Source organism: Terrapene carolina, unplaced genomic scaffold (assembly GCF_002925995.2).
Source record: "Terrapene carolina triunguis isolate 2854851 unplaced genomic scaffold, T_m_triunguis-2.0 Scaffold67, whole genome shotgun sequence".
Lineage (NCBI taxonomy): Eukaryota > Metazoa > Chordata > Testudines > Emydidae > Terrapene > Terrapene triunguis.
The window spans coordinates 33,093,703-33,118,365 of NW_020664418.1; the positions used below are offsets into that span (position 1 = coordinate 33,093,703).

The 24,663-nt window shown below is 45.1% G+C and overlaps 1 protein-coding gene across 1 annotated transcript in view; it reads right to left on the minus strand.

Moving 5' to 3' along the window:
• The window catches only part of ATP8B4 (ATPase phospholipid transporting 8B4 (putative)), a 165,553-nt gene that overhangs the window by 7,665 nt on the left and 133,225 nt on the right, over positions 1 to 24,663 (minus strand). Inside the window, exons 23-25 of the mRNA XM_024193909.3 lie at positions 14,654 to 14,877; positions 3,245 to 3,328; positions 2,322 to 2,567 (exon numbers count right to left, since the gene is read on the minus strand). Of these exons, the coding sequence (XP_024049677.1) occupies positions 2,322 to 2,567; positions 3,245 to 3,328; positions 14,654 to 14,877 (554 nt within the window). The remainder of the gene's footprint in view (positions 1 to 2,321; positions 2,568 to 3,244; positions 3,329 to 14,653; positions 14,878 to 24,663) is intronic.

Consider the following 24,663-nt stretch of genomic DNA (forward strand, 5'->3'; position numbering starts at 1 on the left):
CTGCAATTAAACAGCCCCTTATCCAAAGCCTCATGAGCCTAAGTCAACTGACTTGGGCCTGTTGCAGGTTTTTAATTGCATTGTAGAAGTACCCTCCGACTACATGTCCCAGACCTGAAGAAGAGCTCTGTGTAAGCTTATCTCTCTCACCAACAGAAGTTGGTCCAATAAAAGATATTACATCACCCACCTTGTCTCTCTAATATTCTGGGACCAACACGGCTACAAAAACACTGCATTCAGAATAATTGGCATAGAAATTGCTAATGTTAAAACTCAGAACTGTTGGTGGAATGCAATAGCTAAGTGTGGGGGCAAAACAAATGCAAAGCCAAAATGAGAAAAAATAATTAAATAAAAAAATAGAGATGCTGGGCCAGTTCTGAGTTTTAACATTAACCGTTTGTTCCTTGTATGCATATGTAGGATCTAACAGAAGTGAGTAAAACTCTCATTGTGAAACCCCAAACCATATAAAACCCATCTGGATTGGCATTTCATCATAAATGAGAATCATCCTAGATTTGACAGAAGGTTTGTGGGGGTTCTTCACCCTTTCACAGAATCCTGGAGCAATTCAACAGTCTGTGGAAACCACGCAAACCTCATCAGTTTTGTTTGAATTTCCTATCAGATTTGGAATTCAAGGGTATCACAAACTCAACCCAAAACTTAGGAGATATAAACGACATGAATCAGTACTGAAAAAAAATACTTTACATGAACCCCTGTATACCAAAACCACTGAGCTCTGCAGAGCTCTAATATCAATAAAAGTATCACCACCCCTTTTCTCCTCATACACAATGGTAGATTTTACAATACATGTAGTAATCTATGCCAGCAGAAGTGAGATTAGAATCAGGCCTAAAATGTGAAAGCTCTTTTCTGAAAGCTTTATAATATTTAGGAACAAAACATGAAAAAGCAGAAAGAATGGTTTTGTGGTTAATTCAAAGAAATAGGAGCCGCAAGATCTGGGTGGTATTGCAGGATCTGCCACACACTTCCCTGGGTGGCCTTGTGCAAATCACTTAGTTGCTCTGGGTCCCAGATTCTCTCTCTGTAAAATGTGGTTAGTACCACAGTTGTATTGTCAGGCTCAAGTCAATAATATTAGTAAATTGCTTTGAGATCCTAAGAAGGAAGGTGCTATACTATATAAATACAATTCCGCTCTGCAATGACAGATCATTCTGAAATCCGCTTTCCATTACATTATCCAAGAAATATGAATTCTGTCAAGCTTCTTGCGTTATTTAATGAACATAGCACTTAAACTGAATTCTGACCTTATCTTGATTTATGGTTCACCAGCATCCCAAAGCTTAATCATGTAACCACTATATGCATTCATTATACGCTTCCTTATCAAAAGCACATTCTGAATTCTTGAGTAATTTGTGAAAATTATAGCTATCAACTACAAATAATATATTGCCAGCTTGTTATGTCAGTGTGAGCAGCTGCTCAGTCGCAGCATAACACAAGGTGACTCCATATCTAAAGAAAAACACAATACAGCATTCTGACAGGGTATTTAACTAAATGTTTCCCAGCCCTCCCTTCTCTCCCCTGCCCCCATGCCAAGAGCAAGGACCTAAAGGCTGACAGAAAGGGAGCAATCTAGTAAATATTCAGTTCCAGAATCTAAATTATTCCCTCCTGCCTGGTGGATCAATCAAGTTTGGCCAACGTGGCTACTTCTTATCGGAGGGTCAACTGTCCCTAAAGCCACCACTCTAATCCCTGCTCTCTTTTATTTCCTAATTGCTCTCATCAGGCCCCTGTTCTCCTGGAAGACCTTAAGCAGCCTTTCCTAGAGGTCAATATCTTCATGCTAGACAAGTAAAACAAGACATAGTGGGGCAGGTTCTCTTTCTTAATTCCAGGGGAAAACTTTAACTTGTTCACCACCCAGTCACGTTTGGGATTTGTCCATTACAATCCTTTGCAGTCAGCATTAAAATAACTCACAGAAAACTATTATGGGGAACTGACTTTGATAAATATGTTTATTACCATCCAGACTCTCTCAAATTGTTTAAGGCCTCAATGGGGTCAGTATTCTCAGATAAGTCTTTGATTACTCAGCTCTTTACCCTATCCTCAGAAAAACATATCAAGCTGATGAAGCTGTTTCTAAGAGGAGGAACACCCTAGTTTAGACCATTAAGTATTTATATGTGAATTTTAGAAATTGTCTCAATCCCCTGCAACTTCAAGTGTAGGTGTCACTTTTAATAGGAATTTCTGTATTTAGAAATGAGAAAAAAAATACTGAAAAAACTCAACACCAAACACAAATCTTTATTTTTTACCTGAACACTGACTACAATAACTAAAGATGTTGCAACTGTGACAGCAAAAGACTGGTAGTCAGCAATATGTTTTCCATCTTCACCAGCTGTGTTATAAAATGCTCCATAAGGGATGAAGAAAAGGGCAAAAGAGGTGTAGACTCCATGTGCTATGCAGATGAAAAATTTGCGTTTATTGAATAGTAGATTTAGTTGCCCAGGTTCATAGAGTTTTGCATAATCCATGCTATTCTGCTCATTCACATCCTGTAACAAATCCATTTGGATAACATGTTACTTTAATAGTGTCAGAAAATATTAAAGTTTGTATGCCACAGAGTGAGTAAAATTCCTGTGCCTTTAATAAAGGGCAAAAGGAATTTCCGTTGATTACAGTACCTTCTAAGAACTGAAGTGTGCTTAGAGCTAGGGAAGAAGATTCTCTTTCCCGCTCTGTCCCACTAATGCTACAAAGGAGATGGAAAATGACCATATCGGCCCTGATGGGGGCTCCACTGACATGGGGGAGTCTCCAACAAACATGCAGCCAGCATAGTTGGCTTCTATGCTATGTCCTCACTTCCCTGATCTTGGTGTAGTGAGCAACAGGAGCAGGGAAGGGTTGTAGACAGAACACAGTGCTCTCCAGCAATCGCCAGATTGGGGGACAGTCTATTGCTGAGGCTAAGGCTTAGGCTTGTGCAGAACCAGTCAAAGAATCATGAGCCCACAGCCAGTGTCTTAAAGGACTACTGCCTGATCCTGGAGCCATTTGGGGGCTAGTTCCCAGCATAAATTAGAATAATCTGAGGGGCAGATAAATAAAGGGGATTTACTTATACATTATTTGCATATAAAACTGACTTGTTAATGATGCTATCAATGCCATTTATTGCTTCCATTTTAGACATTTAAGTCATGCTATAAATAAGATAAAATTGTACCTGGTCAAACAAACCCATAGCTAGTACAGGCAGCGAAGCATAGACAATGTTGAAGAGGGTAATAAACCACTGGTCATAAACAGTCTGAAAAGAAGATGCAGTTGATAAAGTGAACAAGTGTCATTTTAAAAACTTTTCACTATTATTATTTGGCACAACAGAAAACACAACAGGACGCTTTACATCTGCTCCCCATGAACAGGATAACTGAATTTTGAAAATAGGTAAAATAATGACTATCTAAGAGTTTAGTGATTTGCTTTCTATGCAAGGGGTTATCCAATAGTATTTCATACCATACTTAATTATGAAAAAAGGGATAGCTGGCAAATCCACAATGTTTAATAAGCTGCTTGGTTAATGCATTTTTCATCTACCCCAGAAAAAGATGTGAGTTTATACCCAATCTGGAAATGGCAGAGTGACACAAAGGGAGGATTATTGAATAGCAGTTTCAAAATTCCAGACAATCTCATATTTTTTACTACACATTTGTAGCACACTTGGCTCCTTAACAGGGTTGATGCATGTGATATGGGGAAGGGATCTGGCCATCCCACATTCAAGTCAACTTCTCTTGTAACCCTTGAGCAGGCTGGGTGCATCTTAGCTCATCAAGCAGGAAGGATGTCTGGTTCCAACCAAGGAAAAATGGCCAAGTCTGAATTAAAGGTGAAAGTTTGAAGATTCTCTACAAGGATCAATTTGGATTTATGCCCGATCCTTCCTAGCAACATGAAAACACAAGTCCCCATTGCTAAGTTTATGCAAACAATAATTTGCAAATCCATTTAGTGATGAAGGCCTTTTTCTCAGCACCCCTCGTTTTAAAGTTGCACTTTATTTATACCACTTTTTAGTTTCCTTTACATGAAAGTTATAAAGCTATTTTTATTATAATAAGTCTGTCTTGCAGAAAACACATTATAGAATAAATAAGAGGTGCTCTTCTCCATCTGTTCTTTATTTGTGCAATTAGCAGAAATATACTGGAGAAACGCAGAAAGAATTGAATATACTTGAATATACAGAGCTCCTTTCTGCAATTTTAGCCAGCCACTATATCTGCTAAGAGCTTTGGATAACTATTTCACAGGTAATCAAAACCTTTGAGGTTATCAAAACCTTTGAGACTAGTCTAGCAGTCACATGCTATTTTCATATTTTCAACTGTGACTTGTTTATATTGTTTGGCATAATACAAGGTTTTTTTTTTATATTCATGGACAGGATAATTGTTTCCATATTCTTTTTAAAAAGCTTTCCCTTAAATCCCTGTAGTGTTGACAATGGCATATTGTCATCAGATAGTCTCATTTCTCAAGCAAACAATGCCAGTAGTTGCAACTGGTTTAATTCATAACTTTCCTAAATAAGGCCCCAAGAAATGTTCTGGCACAAGCACTTAAAAATGCGTGTCTTCACTGATATCCAAGAGTCCACATATGTGTACACAAAAGTGTAGAAGGTTGCAAGAGCACAACACAGAAGCAGTTGCCTTAAACTTATGCAACCTGTGTGGGCACTGGAACCCCACATGTGGAGCCTGATTCAACTCCCACTGAGGTCTATGATAGACTGTCTATTGACTTCAGTGGTAGCTTGATCAGGCCCCAAAAGTACACACCCATCTCCTGATTCCCTGTCTATAGTCTTGTCAGACTCTAGTGCCAACGGGCCGTGGCAGAGATTAAGCTCTCTAATCTATGTATCTATTTCAGGTACTTATATGGCCTCCATTACTATGATATCTAAGCACCTCAGTTTTTGCTGTACTTCTCTTTAAAATATCCCTGTGAGATAGTGTTATATCTTTGCTCTTTACATAACATTAAGACTATGAGGAAACTAAACAGACATGGCTGGGTTCCAACTAACCATATTCTCTAGTACACAAACATATAAGACCTGGCTACATATATAAACTGCTACTCTGTGGGGTTCTGGTGGCTTCTGAAATAGAGACTGGAAAGCCCACTAGAGGGCTCCCAAACTATTTAAAGGGATACTACCCACTCCCCATTCAGTAGGGATTTACTATTATCCCCATTCTAGAGATGGAGAACTGAGACCTTGCTCTGGGCTTGGGCAATTGTTCTCTGGCTCTCCTTCTAGCTTCAAGTTCACGTACGGGGGTTACTGGAGGCAACAGAGATTCAAATGTATGTGAGAGGAGAAGAAAGTTTATCACAACTTCAGTTGCAGGCAGGAGGTAGTGCTGGGGATGTGTGTGTTGTGGGGATGTAGCTGTAGGAGGACCCAGTCATAAGCGTGAGATATACTGGATAGGGTTCTGCATGTTACTTCATCATGCGGGGCTCAATCAGGCTGTTGGATTTCCATTAATATCAACTAAATATCGAGGTCCTAAAATTGAGACGGCCCTAAAAAATGTGTTCAGAGGAAACTTTCCAATGAAGTTTTTTTTTATAATGATTCACAAACAAAACTGGACTTTGAATGGAAACCCATGTTTAAAGAAGATAAGAAATGTTGACATTAAAGAATTATAATGTTTTCCATAACTCCCGCCCTTCTAACCGATTAAAGGGTAGAAGGAGGATAACATACTGACTTATAACACTGAAATATAAAATGAAGAATTTCTAATGGTTAGATGAAGAGCTTTGATAGATATATTTTTTTAATGATTTGTAATTATGGACAGTGAAGGAGTACAGCTGAAGTAACACTTAGGCCAAGGCCTTGCTGGCATAAGTGTTTTTTTTCCAATTCTTCTTTTACATAGAATTGCTAATCTATTAAAAATGATGATATTGCTGACAAGACAATGCTGTGCTGGAAGTTTTGGGGTGAAAACACACAAATCTGTAACACCAAGAAGCCTTTTTTACTGGGAGACCTAGGGCAAGGTGACACAAAAAATACCATGACACTGAAACTGCAAAACGAGCAGAAAAAAATGCAGAAGTTGGGTAACTGAAGCTTGCACATGTATAATGTGTCGGTAACCTAAAACTCAAAGGGTTGATGTGTTAAGAGCCAATTTGATAAAGATTACTTAATCTGTAATGTATAAATGTATACAAGACCTAAGTGAACATAGGCCTACATTGGAGAAACACCGGACCAGAAACTGAAGGACTGGACTGAAGGACTAGACCAACAGATCAGGGGAGATGACAATCATCAGGAAGTATTGGAGGATTTCCCAGTGCCCTGAAATGTGGTAACTCAGGCCCTTTACCAATTACATTTGTAATTGTCTGTTATAAATGTATGTTCAGGCACTATCAGTCACAATAACTCTGTCTGAAATTGCATAAATAAAGGCAGAAATTGATTAAGCCTAAATTGGGTGTGCTTGTGACTCAGAGTTCCAACTTTTACTCCCAACAAAATCTAGAACTTTCTCTATCGCTGATAAGTACATATCTCAACATCTGAGGCCTAGTTCAGTCACACCAGAGTATCTAAGAGCTGATATAGACTATTGTACAAAGCTCAACTGCCTGGAATTTGGGCTGGATAACATCCCATGAGAATGCCTGATTCCACAGGATTGTTGTTTCTTTCTAGTTATAGCTGAGCCAGAACATGGTATTTCCTTATTTATACCTCTGTTTTCAGACAAAACCAAGATCTGCAGTAGCACACAGAGTTTGAGGGTGAAGGTGAGAGCCATTTGTTTTATCTGATCCAGTTTGCCCATCCCTCTTGCACATAGAGGTAGTTGGAACTTTTTGACCATTTTTTTTCTCAGAAAATAACAATTCATCAAAATTGAAACTTTGTCAGGAAGGTTTCTCAGGTCCAGGATGGAATATCTGCTTGAGAGAGTAAGAGACACTCACACCCAGAGTTGGGACACTCACTTGGGATGTGGAAGATCCAGGTTCCATTTCTCACTTCAAATCAGTCAGAGCACAGACTTGAACCTGAATCTTCCACATCCCAGATGCATGCTGTCATCTGGGAGCTATTGGCTATTCTCTTTCTCTCCCTCCCTCTCTTCTAATTTGTGAAAGGTTTATTTTTGTTATGATACAGAATGAAACCAAATGTCAAAACATTGACATTTTTTACAAAATGGAATTCTTGTTTCCCAGAGAGCATTAACTGCATCCTTTCCCATAATAAGTAGCTTTGGGAATAGGGGAAATTCAGAATTTCACACTGAATAGGTCTTGCATAAGAGTCTCCAGGGACTGTTTGCAAACTCATAAACAGGAACCAAATCACTCACACTTTAAAGTAGATTGAAAGTAAAATACAATGAGTTACAATCCACCAGCAAAATGACACCACCATCCACTGCTGTCACTAAGTCTGCATCACAAATCATGGAGTCACTTAAAAGAACATCTCACAGACCCAGATGCCAGAGGAACATATTCCAGAAATTCACATCTGTGACATGCAGCCCACCTGCCATTCACCTTGGCTGGGCCAGACGGAGCATATAATCAAAGAGCAACAGTTAGTGATCAAATTCAGCAATGGCAGCAATAATTAAAGGCAACCTAAGGTAGTAAAGAATTACAACACATCTCTTTATGTAATTATAAGGCTGTTTTAAAGTCAACATTGCATCTAGAAAAGCCTAATCTGTCTATATCTGTCCAAGAGTTTTCAGCTGCGCAGTGTAGGTAACTGTAAATGCACATGAAAGAAGATATAGATGTTCAGATTTTTTTTAGGTCCTACTCTAGATATATTAGCTCTTCAAATGAAGCAAAGAATGGAAGGAGACAAAAACCAGGGAGAATACTACAGAGATTTTCATATAAAATCGGACTGTGGATGAAATCCTGCACCCATTCCAGTCAGTAGTTTTGCTACTGACTTCAAAAGGGCCAGCATTTCACCCTATGTTTTCATTAAAAGAAAACTCAAAACTCCAATAGAGAAAAATATATTCTCTTCTCCTAATAAGTGTATATATTTCTCTTCAGTGGGGAATGGATAGACTGGCACATTTATGCTACACAAGGAGTGTCCAAAAATTGTTACTGTAATTGGTTAATCTATTGTATCATGTAACTATAGGTCAAAATTTTCCAGTTTGAGTGCCTACAATTACATTCCTAAATCTACAGGTAGGCACCAAGGTATATGTGTCCTGGGGCTGGTCTACACTAGGGGGGGGGAATCGATCCAAGATACGCAACTTCAGCTATGCGAATAGCGTAGCTGAAGTCAAAGTATCTTGGATCGAATTACCTGGGGTCCACACAGCGCGGGATCGACGGCCGCGGCTCTCCCGTCGACTGCGCTACCGCCGCTCGCTCTGGTGGAGTTCTGGAGTCGACGGTGAGCGCGTTCAGGGATCGATATATCGCGTCTTAACGAGAAGTGATATATCGATCCCGGATAAATCGATTGCTACCCGCCGAAACGGCGGATAGTGAAGACGTACCCCTGGTTTTCAGAGGTGCTGAGCAAGTCAGAGGGATTTGTAGGTGCTTAGCATCTGTGAAAATCAGCTACATACAGTCAGGTGCTTAAGCTTAAATTTCTACGTCCACTTCGTAAAATTTCAGCCATAGTTCTTAACAGTATAATGAAAGTCCTCTTCTCCTATATTCTCAATTGAATAGCTACTGTAATGATATGTAGAAAATCAGGAAATAGTTTAGATTTGTAATTTCAAGCACAGCAATCTAATTTATTATATTAGTTTATTATTAAACTATGGTTATTCATAAGGTGTCCATCACTGCAATGTCCAGGATCATCACAACTGTACAAAAGTACCCCCATCCCTGTTTGTTTTTCTACACGGGATTGGTTTGTCTCCAGGAGAAATATTTCTGAGCCATTCTGCAACTTTCCATTACTGAGGGAAAGCAAGTGGAATGAGAGCAGTCATTGTGCCTTCAAGATAGCATGCTCTATCACCTGTCCCCAAAAATTGCACCTTGGAGACAGTCAGAGTTCCTGGTGAACATAATGTAGTGGGGCAGTTGCCCTGCTCCTGAAAAAAGGCTAGGCTGATTTGGGGAAGCAGCCACAGCTGGAGCCACGCCCCTATCAGGCCACAGCTGGCCCTCTAAAAGAGCTGTGAGCCAAGAGCTGAGTCAGTCTCTCTCTTGCTCTGGAGAGAGAAGGACCTGGCTGCCTGGGAGCTCAGGGTACAGGGAATGGAGCAGGGCTGGGGAAAGGCAAGGGGGGCTGGGGAGCTCCAGCCTGGTAAATCCCCAGGTTGTGGGCCTTGCTAAAAGGCCAAAACACGTACTGGGGTTGCAGAGGCTGCAGCCCAGGGTTAGAGAGAGGCAGCTGGTCCGACCACGCCCCCTTGCCAATGATTAGTGGCCTTTTACAGACTGCAGTTTGCCCCAGTGAGTGGGGGCTAGATGATGACTGGCAATAGCCACTGAGGCAAGGTGGGGATAGAGGGTTGGGGGTTCCCCTGGGAGGGGAGACCCAGACTGTGGGTTACTGCTGGGGGCAGAACCCAGAGGAAAAGGGGCACCGGGATCCAGGAGGGACACGGGGGCCCTAAGGCAGGTGAGACACCGGCCTGCAGAGGGCGTTCCGGGCTGGACAAGAGCTAATTCCCAGGATAACCAGCAGGAGCGCTGCGCTGGTGGGTCTCGCTTCGCTACATGTGGTGGAGAATGTGGGCACATGTGGTCCACCCCTGATATAAAGGGCAGGGCAAGGACTGTGGGACTATTGCTTGGAGCTACAGGAAGGGATGATGGATCCCGGGTATACTGGGGCTTTCTTTGCAGAGGCCCCAGCTGCTACCCCTGGTTGGGGACAGGCGTCAGCTCCCTGGCAAAAGGGGGCTGATGACCTACAGGGACTCTGGGAGGTGCAGTGGGCCCTCCATGAAAAGTTGGGCCAGCTGGCGGAGGAGCAGGGGGCCTGGTAAAACTCCTTCGGAGGGAGTTTCGGAGGAGCCGCCGAGAGCGGGACGGAAAGCCCAGTGCTAGGACCCGGAGGCCGGGCAGGGAACATAGGGCGTGTTATGCCTGTACAAAACATGGACATTTACAAAGGGATTGTCCCTATTGGGGTGGGGGCAGGGCGCCTCAGCCCAAGCAGGGTCAGGGGCAAGTCCTTAGGACAGTCTGCCAGCTGAGGGAACCCAGGTGGCTGTGGACATGTTGGGCCTGTGGGCGATAAGGGCACATGCAGTGGGCATGCCCAGGCCCGAGATGGAGGGTCCAGGTCCGCCCTGGCGAAAGGGTGGGACCTGAGAGGGACCAAGAAAGACCCAAGGCAGGAAAGAGGCGGGGAGCCTGCTGGGGCTGCCATACACTGGGCCACATTAGGAGGCACTGCCCCCTCAAGGAAACTGAGAGGCGGCCGAAGGAGGTGCCTGGGGACCCGGAAGGGGCAACACTGGATATGGTGGAGGCTGCAGGAATAATGGCTGACCGGTCATTAGGCCACCCATGGGAGGTGGCGGAGGAAGCGACGGAGATGGAGAGGACCCAGCAGGAGGCTGGGACCCAGACCATCGCCGAGCCAGTCACCAATGAGGAAACCCAGACAGAGTGGGGCCTGCAAGAGGCCGGGACCCTGGTGGTCGTGGGACAGGCCACCAAGTGGACCCAGCCCCTGAGGGTGGAGGGTCTGGGAGATATGTACCTGAGGGCACGGCTCAAGGCTGCGGAGCAGGCCTGTCGGAAGGTGGAGGCCCACAAGCAGGAGATGGCCAGAAGCTGGGAGGTTTCAGAGATGAAGTGGGCGGTCCTGGAGGGGTAGCCTCGGGCAGCCCAGGCCAAGAGTCCCCCCACCTCCAGTGGTGGGGATTTTTGGGGGGGAGGGGGGGCGCGTAGTGGGGCAGTTGCCCTGCTCCTGAAAAAAGGATAGGATGATTAGGGAAGCAGCCCAGCTGGGGCCACGCCCCTATCAGGCCACAGCTGGCCATATAAAGGGGCTGTGAGCCAGGAGCTGAGTCAGTCTCTCTTGCTCTGGAGAGAGAAGGACCTGGCTGCCTGGGAGCTCAGGGTACAGGGAATGGAGCAGGGCTGGGGAAAGGCAAGGGGAGCTGAGGAGCTCCAGCCTGGTAAATCCTCAGGCTGTGGGCCTTGCTAAAAGGCCAAAACACGTACTGGGGTTGCAGAGGCTGCAGCCCGGGATTAGGCAGAGGCAGCTGGTCCGACCACGCCCCCTTGCCAATGATGAGTGGCCTTTTACAGACTTCAGTTTGCCCCAGTGAGTGGGGGCTAGATGATGACTGGAGTAGCCACCGAGGCAAGGTGGGGATAGAGGGTTGAGACCCAGACTGTGGGTTACTGCTGGGGGCAGAACCCAGAGGAAAAGGGGCACCGGGCTCCAGGAGGGACAGGGGGGCCCTAAGGCAGGCGAGACACCAGCCTGCAGAGGGCACTCCATGCTGGACAAGAGCTAATTCCCAGGATAACCGTCAGGAGGCACCGCGCCGGTGAGGCTCGCTTCGCTACACGTGGCTGTTGTGGCAAGTCACAGAGAGGACATCTCTGAGATAGTTTAATCTTTAACCCACTAAGGACTTTAAAAATTAGGACCAGGACTTTGAAGTGCATGGAGATCCAGTGTAGAATGTGGAACACCACTTTAATGTGATTTTGACAAACTGTCTTACCAAGAAGGAAGCCCAGTGCATGCTCAGCTTCTTCCAAGAGTCTGTATGGTCCAGAAATAGGACCCTGGATTGGAAGTCAGGAGACCTGGGTCTAATCACAGATCTGCCTGTTGTGTGACCTCAGTCAAGTCAGTTCACTTCTGTGCCTCTGTTTCCCCTCCCAATCCTTGTCTATCTTGCCTATTTAGAATGTAAGCCCTTCAGGGCAGGAATGGCCTCTTACTGTGTGTTGATACATTGCCTAACAATGTGGGATCTAAAACATCCTCTGGTCTAGTGTGTACTGGGAGGTCTGAGGTCAAAGGCCAAGAGCTGACAACCTCTGATTGCAACATGTTCCTGACAACCACCTGAATGTAGGACAGAAGTGCAAATCTTAGAGTTTTTCTGAAGAAAAAATAAAAGATTGATACAGTTTCCAGTATACTGGCAGTTAAGCTGATGGCCCCCAGTCATACAGCTATGTTTGCCATCAGATTACTTAATTTCCTTTCCTTGTGCCATTTTACACTTGAGTTTTATCCTACAGATTTCCATTTTTGCATAAGTCATGCAAGAGAATCCTTCCACAAGTTCTTCCTAAGATCCACATTCAAGCAAAGCCCTCTCATTTTCAACATTATGTATTTTTGGTGCATTCCACAAAGTACAGTGGGTTGAGAGAATATGCAGCGTTAATAAGTCTATTATTCAAAACATAGTCATGGAAATTTGTCCTCTATTTTGAATCAATCAGAATGGCTAGAAAACCTTATGCCTTTACACCAGATTATGTAAAAACAAAATTAAGATGTATAGTTTATACTGCTGAGAAAATTCTTTCTTCCATCTATTAAGTTTATAAAGATGAGCCAAAATGGCAAAGTATTCATGAAAAGAATATTGATGTTCTAGTGTTCAATAAATCTTTCCAACACTATGTAGCTCTATAAATCATACCAAATTTTATGTTTAATTGCTGTAATTATGAAATGTCTCTCCTTCCCCAGAAATACAAATGTTGTTTCCCAAGGCTCAGACATTTAAAATATTTCTACCATTATTCATGGTTTTATACAATTCCTGATCCTCTCTTTTCTGAAACCATGACAGCAGACCTCAGGAATGGTTCCCCTTCCCAGGTTGCCACTGCATGCATCTACAGACAATGGCACTGCTGCTGCAGCCCATGTCTCTCCCCAGCCCCAGTATTGAGTTTGAAGAGTCAGTATCCTTCCTGAGTACACCCTTTTCCTGACATCACCCCTCAAAGTAGACAGGGGAGACCCACTTCCCCAATGCCACCCTCTTTGCCTGCTAGGAAGCTTGCCCAGCTCAATAACCAAAGGGTTACCAACTAATTTCCCAATTGAACCACCAGAGGAGGTCTCACTGCCCATCTGAATAATCACCCAATAAGCCAAAGGTCACAAAATGATCTGTTGACACCAACACTGTTGCTGTGAGGCACAGCTGCCTGGTATGGAGAGCTACCTAGTAAAGGCTTTCAGAGATGCTAGGGGGAAGTACAGTGTGTCAAGAGGAATGGGAGTGGAAGGACTGATGGATTTGAGAGGGAGGGTATGCACTTCTTCAGGGGATGGCAGTGGAGGAAGAGTATTAACCCATGGAATGTCGCATGTATCTCCAACTGAGGTGAAAGATTTTGAGAGAGCCCTTTGCTATGCTTTTAGCAACATCTCACTATAATGTGGGTCTCCAAAATACAGATTCCCAGTGCAGCCCCAGTTACTACCCTTTACTCTTTCCCAACAGAGAGAGACCCAGATCAAAATCCCCAGGATGTTGAGTAAATATTCATATATACAAACAAGCATTCAATAAATATGTGACTATGCATTCAAATTCAAACAAGAGTAAAGGGTTTGTTTTTTTCTTATTCAAAACTGAACATTGACTAGTATAGATGACACTTTTCATCTGGAGGATACTGAGTATATGTAGTGCTTCCCTACCTCTGGACAAGGGAGTTGGGAAAGGGCTGGTTCTTCCCCATGACAGAAAGGAAGCTGGAGAAACTTAAAGGGGCCTCACTCGTCTAATTCACTATTGCTATCTAACAAATCTGAAATGATTAGCCAGGACACATCAGATTCAGGGCCCACTGGACTGAAGACCCATGTCCCCCACTACAACTTGAAGGTGAGAAACAATTACTCACAATAACCGCTCCTAATTGCCCAAGAATATAATTAAAATAAACAAATAAATACAGGGCCTCTACTCCTGGTCTCCCTCGCTGACAGCAGCTGGTTGGTGTTTATTGAAGGCCTTGGGCTTTCAGTAACTTCTGCAGATCAAACGTTAGGAAATAGGAAAAGCAGGATTTGCTGAAGGACATGAGGAGTTCCCCATGTCCCCAAGCAGCTTTGCAAGACACCTTTATGTTACCTTACACTTTGGCTAGAGCTTAGTCAGGATCAGTTGGCTTGGCATGTAGCCTACTTATGTGACCTGCAGAATTTATAGATTTAAGTACTCCTGACAACCACACAATCAAGCCTCAGGATTTAGTCCTAAAGAAACTATTTACTGGATTAAGACATATGGTTCTCTTTTTTCCTTTAAGCATAAGGCAGCCTGGCCTAACAAATGAAATCACGAAATGTCTCAACAATTTGGAGGAAATGAAGGAAATCATTAAATATAATAATTACAGTCAGGTTAATTTTTTTAAAGAAAATAAAGACTAATATGATTTTAATTAACTTCCAAATGATTTTCACTCAAACATTTGGATTGTTCAGTTCAATTTTCTGACTTCTAATTATCCAATAATTAAAAAAACACCCCTTTTCATAGGTGGGTACATTAAACATACACAACATTGTTTTGTTGGTTTATAAACTTAACTCCCAAAAACTAACCTGAGCTGAGAAGCCACAGAAGAAGCCAAACCAGAAATGCACCAGAGTGAAGGAAAAGTTTTTGTAGAAGAAATAACATAAGAACTTGCACATTCTGAAATAGGACCACCTGCCATGAACAAGCAGGAGCCGCTTAAGATATCTGAACTGGGCAAAGGAGTAATCGCTGGCCAAGACTGCTTGCATTCCTTCCTCACCACTGATGCCAATGCCTATGTGTGCGCCTGTAAGTAAAAAAGAAGCAGAAATATGTCTCTACTAAGTATTTGAAAAAGACGCATTCATTTGCTAAACTATCACAGCGAGCATTTTGTTTAGTGAGACATAAGTAGATGTCAGTTTTAAGGTGATCCCTGCCTTAACATGTAATAAAAGTATCCTGGGCTACTGAAACCATGAGGTAGAAAGCAGAGAAGTTATCAGATCAACAGGGAACACCCACTAAGTTAGCATTATCGTTACTATTATACTGAATCATGCACTCCTGCCTCTCACCCTCAGCATCTTGGGAAGCATTAGCCGCCTCTTTAATATAGAATATTTTTGTTATGATTATTTTTAAAGCCCCCATAACTCTCTCTTCCTCTTTCAACCCCTCTTCCTTCCTTCTCTCTGGAAGAAAAAATATTTATTTTGCTCATTCTTTGCCAAAATAGGTGAATTGGAGGAGGGCCCTGTTGTTATTGAAGCTAATGTGGAAAACTTTTAAAATAAATAAAATTTAGTTTTTAAAAACCCAACTCGAGATTGAGATATGGCAGTAGTCCAGTAATTGTTCACCACCCCTGTACTCAGACTGGCCTCAATCCATTCAATTTCAGTCTAATGGGCCATATTTTTTCTGAATATAAGGTGGGGTCCAACCCCGCCATTCATCTGCCATTGGAATGTAGGGTTCTATACAATGGCAGGATTGGGTGACAGTCAGCAAGCAGATGAGATATTGTAAGCAACCAACACAGTACATTAGCAGCTATGTAAGGCATCTTACTATTTTATTTTAAGGGCTGCCCATAAATGAATTATAAAGACAATATATTTACTGTACAACCTGCTTGCACAGTATCATATTTTAATATACAAAACATCTTCCAAGTAACTGACACTACAATAAAAGAATTTACAATAGTTACTAATGCTGTACTTGTGAACTGTATTCTGCTATGCAAATATTGTAAAATATAAGATGTTTCTTCATGGCTGTACTGCACTCTCCACTTAATCAGGACACAATTCAGTTGGGATACTTCCCAGGATAGCCAAGCTATACTACCAAGGAATTCTACTTAATTGGGATGCCAACATATGAGTAGTGGTACTCAAATAGGGATACTATGTCTTTGTAATGTTCAGAGGCTGATGGTGCTTTGACACCTTTCAAAAATCCTTGGCCTCTGTCAGTGCTTGTTTGCCAAAGCAGAAGTGTTATCTCCCTCTAGACTCTTTGAAACACTGATGAAAATTAACCCTTTTAAGGATGTAAATAGTACAGGACTGGTAGGATGCTGGAAGGCCCTGAATTTGGTAGTTCCATTTTAGCTCAATCTGGGTAAAAATAACTGTTGTTGTTCTGTGTGGTGTTGTTTGTTTTGTAAGTGACAGACCTATAACATCTTTATTTCTTCAGAGAACCAGCAAGTTAAATGTGAGCAAAACAAAGCAATTTGAGAACCATTTCAGATACAAGCAAAAAGTGCACCACCTCGTTAGTCACAAATTCTCCTTAATCAGAATGAAAGATGAGCAACTTGGGTATCCCAATTAAGGTGGATTCAGTAGTATGTTATTTATCAAATGCTTATAAGAAGAAGTTACTCACCTTGTGCAATAACAATGGTTCTTCGAGATGTGCGTCCCTGTGGGTGCTCCACTCTAGGTGTTGGTGCGTCCCTGCACCAGAGATTTCTCGCAGCAGTACTTGGTCGGGGGAAGGGCGTGCACAGGAGTCGTCTCGTGCAGCCGTTGGCACCTCCTGTAGCGTGCGCACCCCTGACTGTCCCCTCCGTTCCTTCTCTATCGCAGAGCTTGGCGTGAACTCCAAAGTAGAGGGAAGGAGGGTGGGTAGTGGAGCACCCACAGGGACACACATCTTGAAGAACCATCGTTACTGCACAAGGTGAGTAACTTCTTCTTCGAGTGGTGTCCCTGTGGGTGCTCCACGCTAGGTGCTTGTAGAGCAGTACCCCACCAGAGGTGGTAGGGGTTCGGAGTTATGTATAAGTGTGTGATGAGAGCACTGTGAGGCCAACGATAGAGTCTGAGACAAGGCCTTGGGTCATAGCGTAATGCTTTGCAAAAGTGTGCTCCGATGTCCAGGTTGCAGCTCTACAAATATCTATTAAGGGGGACATTGTTCAAGAATGCAATCGATGTCGCCATGGCTCGTGTTGAGTGGGAGCTGATGCCCATGGGAGGTTCTTTGTGATGCAGGTGGTAGCAAGTTTGAATACAGGTAGAGACCCATTTGGAGAGTCTCTGGGTCGCTACTGTAGAGCCCTTGGAGCGCTCTGCTGTAGAGACGAAGTCTTGGTGACTTGCAAAATGGTTTAGTTCTGTCCAAGTAGAAGGCTACAGCCAGTCTGACATCTAGCATGTGCAACGTTGCTTCTCGAGAGTTGTTATGTGGCTTGGGATAGAAGGCAGGTAAGTGTATGGTTTGGTTAATATGAAAATTTATAGCCACTTTGAGCAAGAATTTTGGGTGAGGACGTAACATGATTTTGTCTTTGGTAAATACAGTGTATGGTGGTTCAGCCATCAATGCTCCTATTTCGCTGAAATGTCTGGCAGACGTGATTGCCACTAGGAATGCGACTTTCATTGACATATGTAGGAGTGAGCAGGTTGCTAGAGATTCGAAGGGTGGTCTTGTGAGACATTTGAGCACAAGATGGTGGTGCAGGCTGGCGTACTTCTGGGTACGTGTTCTGCATACCTGCTAGAAAGCATGGTGTAATCGGGTGACCGAATATTGAAGCCCCTTTTATCTGCTCATGGAGGGCCGTGATGGCAGCCAGGTGTACTTTAATAGAACTTATGGCTAACCCCATTTCCTTCAGTTCTAGTAGGTAGTCTAGGATCATAGATAGAGGCGCCGTGGTCGCATCCAGCTGTTTTTGCTGACGCCAAAGGGAGAATCTTCTCCACTTGTGGCGGTAAGTATTTCTAGTGGTGAGGCGACGACTATTTAGTAATACCTGTTTTACTTTCTCTGAACAGTTCAATTCCCCATGTTGGAACCAGAGAGGAGCCACGCTTTGAGATGGAGTTTCACTGGGTCTAGATGGAGCGTCAGGCCCTTGTTCTGGGACAGGAGGGCCGTCCGGAAAGGCAGCGGTTATGGGGCACAGACTGCTAGACTTGAGAGGCACGGAAACCAAATCTGTATGGGCCACGTGGGGACAATGAGAATGATGTATGCTCTGTCGAATCGTATCTTGCAGATGACCCGGGATCAGTGGTATCAGCGGGAAGGTGTACATGAGTGATGCGTTCCACAGGATGAGGAAGGCATCCCCTAACGATCCCAGTGACAGGCCTGCCCTGGAGCAAAATAGTGGACATTTGTGATTTGTTGCTGAGATGAAAAGGTCAATTACTGGGTGACCCCATTTTTGGAATATCGTGCTGAGAACACTGTCGTGGATTTTCCACTCGTGTTCCTGTGAGAAGTGCCTGCTGAGGTTGTCGGCTGTAGTGTTTTGGCACCCTGGTAGGTATGATGCTGTGATGTTTATATTGATGCGGATGTAGAAGTTCCATAAATTCATGGCTGCTATGCATAGCAAGTGAGACCCGGCTCCTCCTTGGCGATTGATGTAAAACATGCACGCCACATTGTCGGTGAGAATAGAGATTGAGGTTTCTCGTATGAGTGGGAGGAAGTGTCGGCATGCATTGTGTACCGCACGGAGTTCCAGGAGATTGATATGTAGTTTGGTTTCCGTCGCAGACCACTTGCCTTGTACATTGTGGTGACCCAATTGGGCGCCCCAACCTATCAGGGAGGCATCTGTTGTAATAGTCACTGATGGGGGGGTCTTGTTGAAAGGGAATCCCGGAGCATACATTCCCTGGCGGTGTCCACCATTGTAGGGAGAGGATAACTCTTGGTGGTAGTGTCACACATCTGTTGAGAGACTGTTTGCTGGGTGCATAGACCATGCTCAACCAGTGCTGCAGACAGCGTGTATGGAGTCTGGCATACTTTGCTACGAAAGTCGTAGCTGCCATATGTCCCAGAATCTGAAGGCATGTCCTCACTGAAGTTTGTGGACTGATGGTCACTGTGGAAATAAGATTGGTCAATGTAGTGAATCTGTGGTTTGGCAATATTGCCTTGGCTTGTATGGAGTCTAGGTCAGCTCCAATAAATTCCAATCGCTGGGTTGGTTCCAGGGTGGATTTCTTTTTTTTCTCTGTAGACCTAGCTGGTGAAATAGGTTTATTGTGGTTTCTTGTCGATTGGCACCCTTGAGGAGGCAATCATCCAAATAGGGGAAGATTATGACTCCTTTGTGTCGAAAATGTGCTGCTACTACCGCAAGCGTTTTTGAGAATACGTGGACAGTCTGAAGGGAAGGATCCTGTATTGGTAGTGGTTGGGTCCTACTGTGAACCGCAGGAACCGTCTGTGGGCATGGAAGTATGCATCTTGGAGGTTGAGGCCTGCAAACCACTCGCCCCCATCTAGCGCTGGGATTATTGTGGCCAGAGAGACCATTTTAAACCTGTGGTTGCGTACAAACCTGTTGAGTTTTCGGAGATCTAAGATTGGTCTCCATCCCACTCCTTTCTTCTCAGTCAGGAAATATTTGGAATAAAAACCCCTCTCTCGGTATTGATGTGGTACTGATTCTACAGCACCCAGCAGTAGGAGGTGGTCTACTTCCTGTTGTAGAAGGTGATTGTGAGAGGGGTCCCTGAAGAGGGACGGGGACGGGGGGAGGGTGGGGGGGATAGCTGTGAAAGGAATGGTGTAGCCAGATTGTATGATCTCCAAAACCCATTGATCTGTGGTTATTGCAGTCCAGGCAGGGTAAAATGGGCGTAGGTGGTGACCAAAATTGTGGGATGGGGTATCTGTTGGCGCTAGAGGTGTGGGGAGGTTGTGCATACCCTCAACCAAGACTTCAAAATTGTGGCTTAGATGCAGATGGACGGGCGGATGAGGCCTGGTTCTGTGGAGCTCGTTGTCTCTGACCCCTTGTTTGAGTCTGTTCTGAGTGAAGTATCGTGGTTGCTGACAGTTAAATGAGGTGTCTCGTGACCTCTGGTATGGTGTAAAGCGAGGGCGTTCGTCAGGCGGTGGCTGTATGCAGAGTTGCTTGGGAGGCCTTCCTGGTATGGAGGAAACGTCTGTTTGAGACGAGAATAGTTTATCCCTATCAAAGGGGAGGTCCTCCACTTTTGGTTGTAGTTCTTTTGGAATTCCCAAAGCCTGCAACCATGATATTCTTCTCATAACCACAGCTATTGCCGTTGTTTGGGCAGCTGTGTCCGCTACATCCATTGAGGCTTGCAGCGCTGTGCAGACTATTAACTGACCCTCGTTGATAATGGCGTTGAGTTGAGGACGTTTATGCTTGGGGAGGTCCTCCATGAGCTCTTGTATTTTACTATAGTTAGAGTAGTCGTAATTTGGCAACTCTGAGCAGAAGGGTGGCTGATGAGTAAACTTTCCACCCAAAAAGGTCCAGTCTCTTGTGTTCTTTATCTTGCAGTGAGGAGTGGAAATGAGGCTATTTACTGCACTGATTAGCAGCCTCTACTAACAGAGAGCAGGCTTGAGGGTGTGAAAACAAAAATTCCATGTCTTTGGCTGGAACAAAGTATTTTCTGTCAGCTCTTTACATGGTGGGTGGTGTCAATGCCGGTGTTTGCCATATTACCTCCACAGGCTCCATTATAGCCTCATCCATGGGGAGAGCAATCTTGGCCGATGATGCTGAATGTAAGATTTTTAACAACTTATGTTGTTTCTCCTGCACCTCATGTAAGGCAATTTCTTGGCTGTTTGATACTCTTTTGAAGAGTTCTTGGAACTGTTTCAGGTCATCTAGTGCCGTAGGGGTAGACGGCGTCACCGCTTCGTCTGGTGCGGAAGATGAGTGTGGGGCAGGTGGTGAATCATCCAGGTCTGCCTGTGATAGTATCTCTTCCTCTTCTATCTCTGTCTCGGGGTCAGAGGTTTCTCTGTGTGGTAATGATAGGTGTATTCTGGAACCTCTTGTTGCTCAGGAAGGGGGACTAGAATAGGGATTCTGGTATGTGGGCCAAGGACCCCATTGTGGCCATTGCATGGGGTAAGGTGGTAATGGATAAGGCCAGTGCTGTGCATACCAGGGCTGTGAATGCTCGGAGGGATGAGGCTTAGGCTTCACAGTGTTCCATGTAGGTCTCATCTGTGATGGGGATGAACGCTGAGAGGAGAGGTGCTATGTAGCTCGGGGAGTGTTCAGTGATGAGCAGTGCTGACTGCCAGGGCCCAAGCGGTGAAGCGGGGGGGGAAAAAAGCCAATCGGCGGCACTTCGGTGGCAGCTCGATCGCGCCGCTTTATTCTTCTGTGGCAATTCGGTGGCGGGTCCTTCGCCCCCTCTCTTCCTCTTCAGCGGCATTTCAGCGGCAGCTCAAAGAGGAGGAGAGGGACTGAGGGACCCACCGCCAAATTGCCGCCGAAGACCCGGATGTGCCGCCCCCCTTTCCATTGGCCGCCCCAAGCACCTGCTTCATTCGCTGGTGCATGGAGCCGGCCCTGGTGACTGTGATGCTGAAGAAACTTCTATGCCCTCAGTATGCAGGAGTTGCGCTGGTCCCGCCTTGGTGTTGTGGTCAACCGTTGGAGTGCTGACCAGTGCCAGGTTTGGCTTATTAGCCGGCATCAAGTCTTAGGTCGGTGCCAGCGGCAGCAACATTGATCACGGTGCTGCTGCCTGTGCCGCGCTCTGCACCGGGGTAGTTGGTGCCGTGGAGGAGACTTGATATCTCAGCTCCGGTGCCGCGCGTTGGGGCTCAGCACGGGTCCGCTGAGGGACGGTGTTGGAGGAGTCCGGTGCCTCATAAGTGCTCACTCTGGATGAGTGGAGCACTGAAGGTAAAGACCTCGCTGGAAAAGCTCTCTTTTTCTGAGAGACCCTTGCTGGAGAGGTCAAGGCTCGCTTCCTGAGTTTTGGAAGTCAGAGCCTTACCAGAGCTCAGGGATCTCGGTTTATGAGACACCCCGGAGGACGTCTCTTGCGGAGGTTGGAGGGATTTCTCCAGCAGAAGCATTTTCAAGCGGAGATCCTTGTCACGTCTTGCCCTTGTTGTTAATTTGGTGCAGTGTAAGCATTTCTGGGAGATATGAGTTTCTCCCAGACAGCGAATGCAGCATGTGTGGCCGTCAGAGATTGGGATTGGTTCACGGCAGGAGTCACACTTTTTAAATCCTGTTGAGCCGGGCATGACTGCAGTTAAGCCTCTCCCGCCTCTCGAGAGATAAGGGTGGGAGTTAATTGTAATGGTAAACTGTAGAAACTGTTCCCAAAGGGGGAGTTAAGCAGAGAAAAAGTCTTCTTCTTTCTTTCTTTCTTTCTTTCTTCCTTCCTTCCTTCCTTTTTTTTTTTTTTTGGAAGAAAAATCTTTAAGAGGAACTAATGAAATTATGTAACTATGTATAGACTAAGACTAACTAAACAATGTAACTAAGCATAGACTAATAAGTTCCTATGTAACTTGTAACTTTTTTTTTCCTTTCAGAAAGTATCTCCGGCCTGGTCTACACTACGAGTTTAGGTCGACTTTAGCAGCGTTAAATCGAATTAAGCCTTGACACGTTCACACGACGAAGCCCTTTCTTTCGACTTAAAGGGCCCTTTAAACTGGTTTCTTTACACCACCTCCGACGAGGGGATTAGTGATAAAATCGGCCTTAGGGGGTCGGAATTGGGTTAGTGTGGACGGAATTCGACGTTATTGGCCTCCGGGAGCTATCCCACAGTGCTTCATTGTGACCGCTCTGGACAGCACTCTCAACTCAGATGCACTGGCCAGGTAGACAGGAAAAGCCCCGTGAACGTTTGAATTTCATTTCCTGTTTGCTGAGCGTGGAGAGCACAGGTGACCACGCAGAGCTCATCAGCACAGGTAACCGTGATGGAGTCCCAGGATCGCAAAAGAGCTCCAGCATGGACAGAACGGGAGGTTCGGGATCTGCTCGCCATATGGGGAGATGAATCAGTGCTGGCCGAACTCCGAAGCAGTAAACGAAATGGCAAAATATTAGAAAAGGTCTCCAAGGCCATGAAGGACAGAGGCCATAACAGGGACACACAGCAGTGCCGCGTGAAAATTAAGGAGCTAAAGCAAGCCTACCACAAAGCCAGAGAGGCAAACGGAAGGTCCGGGGCTGAGCCGCAAACATGCCGCTTCTACGCGGAGCTGCATGCCATTCTAGGGGGTGCAGCCACCACTACCCCAACCGTGTGCTATGAGTCCCTCACTGGAGAAAGACACAGGGAAGTGGGTTCTGGGGATGAGGAAGATGAGCATGAAGATAATGTAAATAGCTCACAGCAGCAAGGAAGCGGAGAAACCAGTTTTCCCAACAGCCAGGATATGTTTATCACCCTGGACCTGGAACCAGTAACCCCCGAACTCACCCAAGACCCTGAGGGCACACAGGGGACCTCTGGTGAGTGTACCTTTGTAAATATTACACATGGTTTAAAAGCAAGCGTGTTTAATGATTAATGATTAATTTGCCCTGGCAATCGTGGCCAGTACAGCTACTGAAAAGTCTGTTAACGTGTATGGGGATGGAGCGGAAATCCTCCAGGGACATCTCCAGAAAGCTCTCCTTCATGTACTCCCAAAGCCTTTGCAAAAGGTTTCTGGGGAGGGCTGCCTTATCCCGTCCGCCATGGTAGGACACTTTACCACGCCAGGCCAGTAGCACGTAGTCTGGAATCATTGCATAACAAAGCATGGCAGCGTATGGTCCCGGTGTTTGCTGGCATGCAGACAACATCCATTCCTTATCGCTCTTTGTTATCCTCAGGAGAGTGATATCATTCATGGTCACCTGGTTGAAATGGGGCAATTTTATTAAGGGGACATTCAGAGGTGCCCCTTCCTGGTCTGCTGAACAGAAATATTCCCCGCTGTTAGCCACGCGGTGGGGGGAGGGGTGAAGTGATCATCCCAGAGAATTGGGTGGGGGGGGGGAGGGGAATTAGTTGGGTTTGTGCTGCATGTTAACCCTGAAACCGCAGCCCCTCCTTTTACATTGCAAACCCATTTTAAATGGCCAACCCAACGGGTCCTTGGTATGGTTAATGATAGCAGTACTCTTTGAAACCATCCCCACATGTTAAGAAGGTTAAAAAAGCCAAAAGACTGTGTCTTACCATGGCTGCCTGCAAGCTGAAATCTGTGACCTGGCACTGCGTGAGTGATCTCTCACACCAAACAGGCAGGCCCTCCATATAAGAGGAAAAATGCGACCTTGTAACGAAAGCACATCTGCTGTGTAATGTGAACAGCAAAATGTAACATGAAAGAGTGTACCCATTGTTCTCTAAAATGTATCTTTTTTAACCACCTCTCCCTTCTCATCCACCAGCTGCAAATGTCTCTCCTTCGCAGAGGCTAGTGAATATTCGAAAACGTAAGCGAAGGACACGTGACGAAATGTTTACAGAACTACAGACTGCCTCCCACGCTGACAGAGCACAGCAGAATGCGTGGAGGCAGTCAATGACTGATTATCGAAAAGCCCAATATGAGCGAGAGGAGAGGTGGCGGGCTGAATCGCGGGCTGAGGAGGAGAGGTGGCGGGCTGAATCGCGGGAGGAACAGAGGAAGTTGCGGGCTGAAGATGAGAGGTGGCGTCAGCTTGCACACAGAAAGCAAGGGTCCATGCTCCGTCTGCTGGAGCATCAAACTGATATGCTACAGCGTATGGTTGAGCTGCAGGAAAGGCAGCAGGAGCACAGACCGCCGCTACAGCCCCTGTGTAACCAACAGCCCT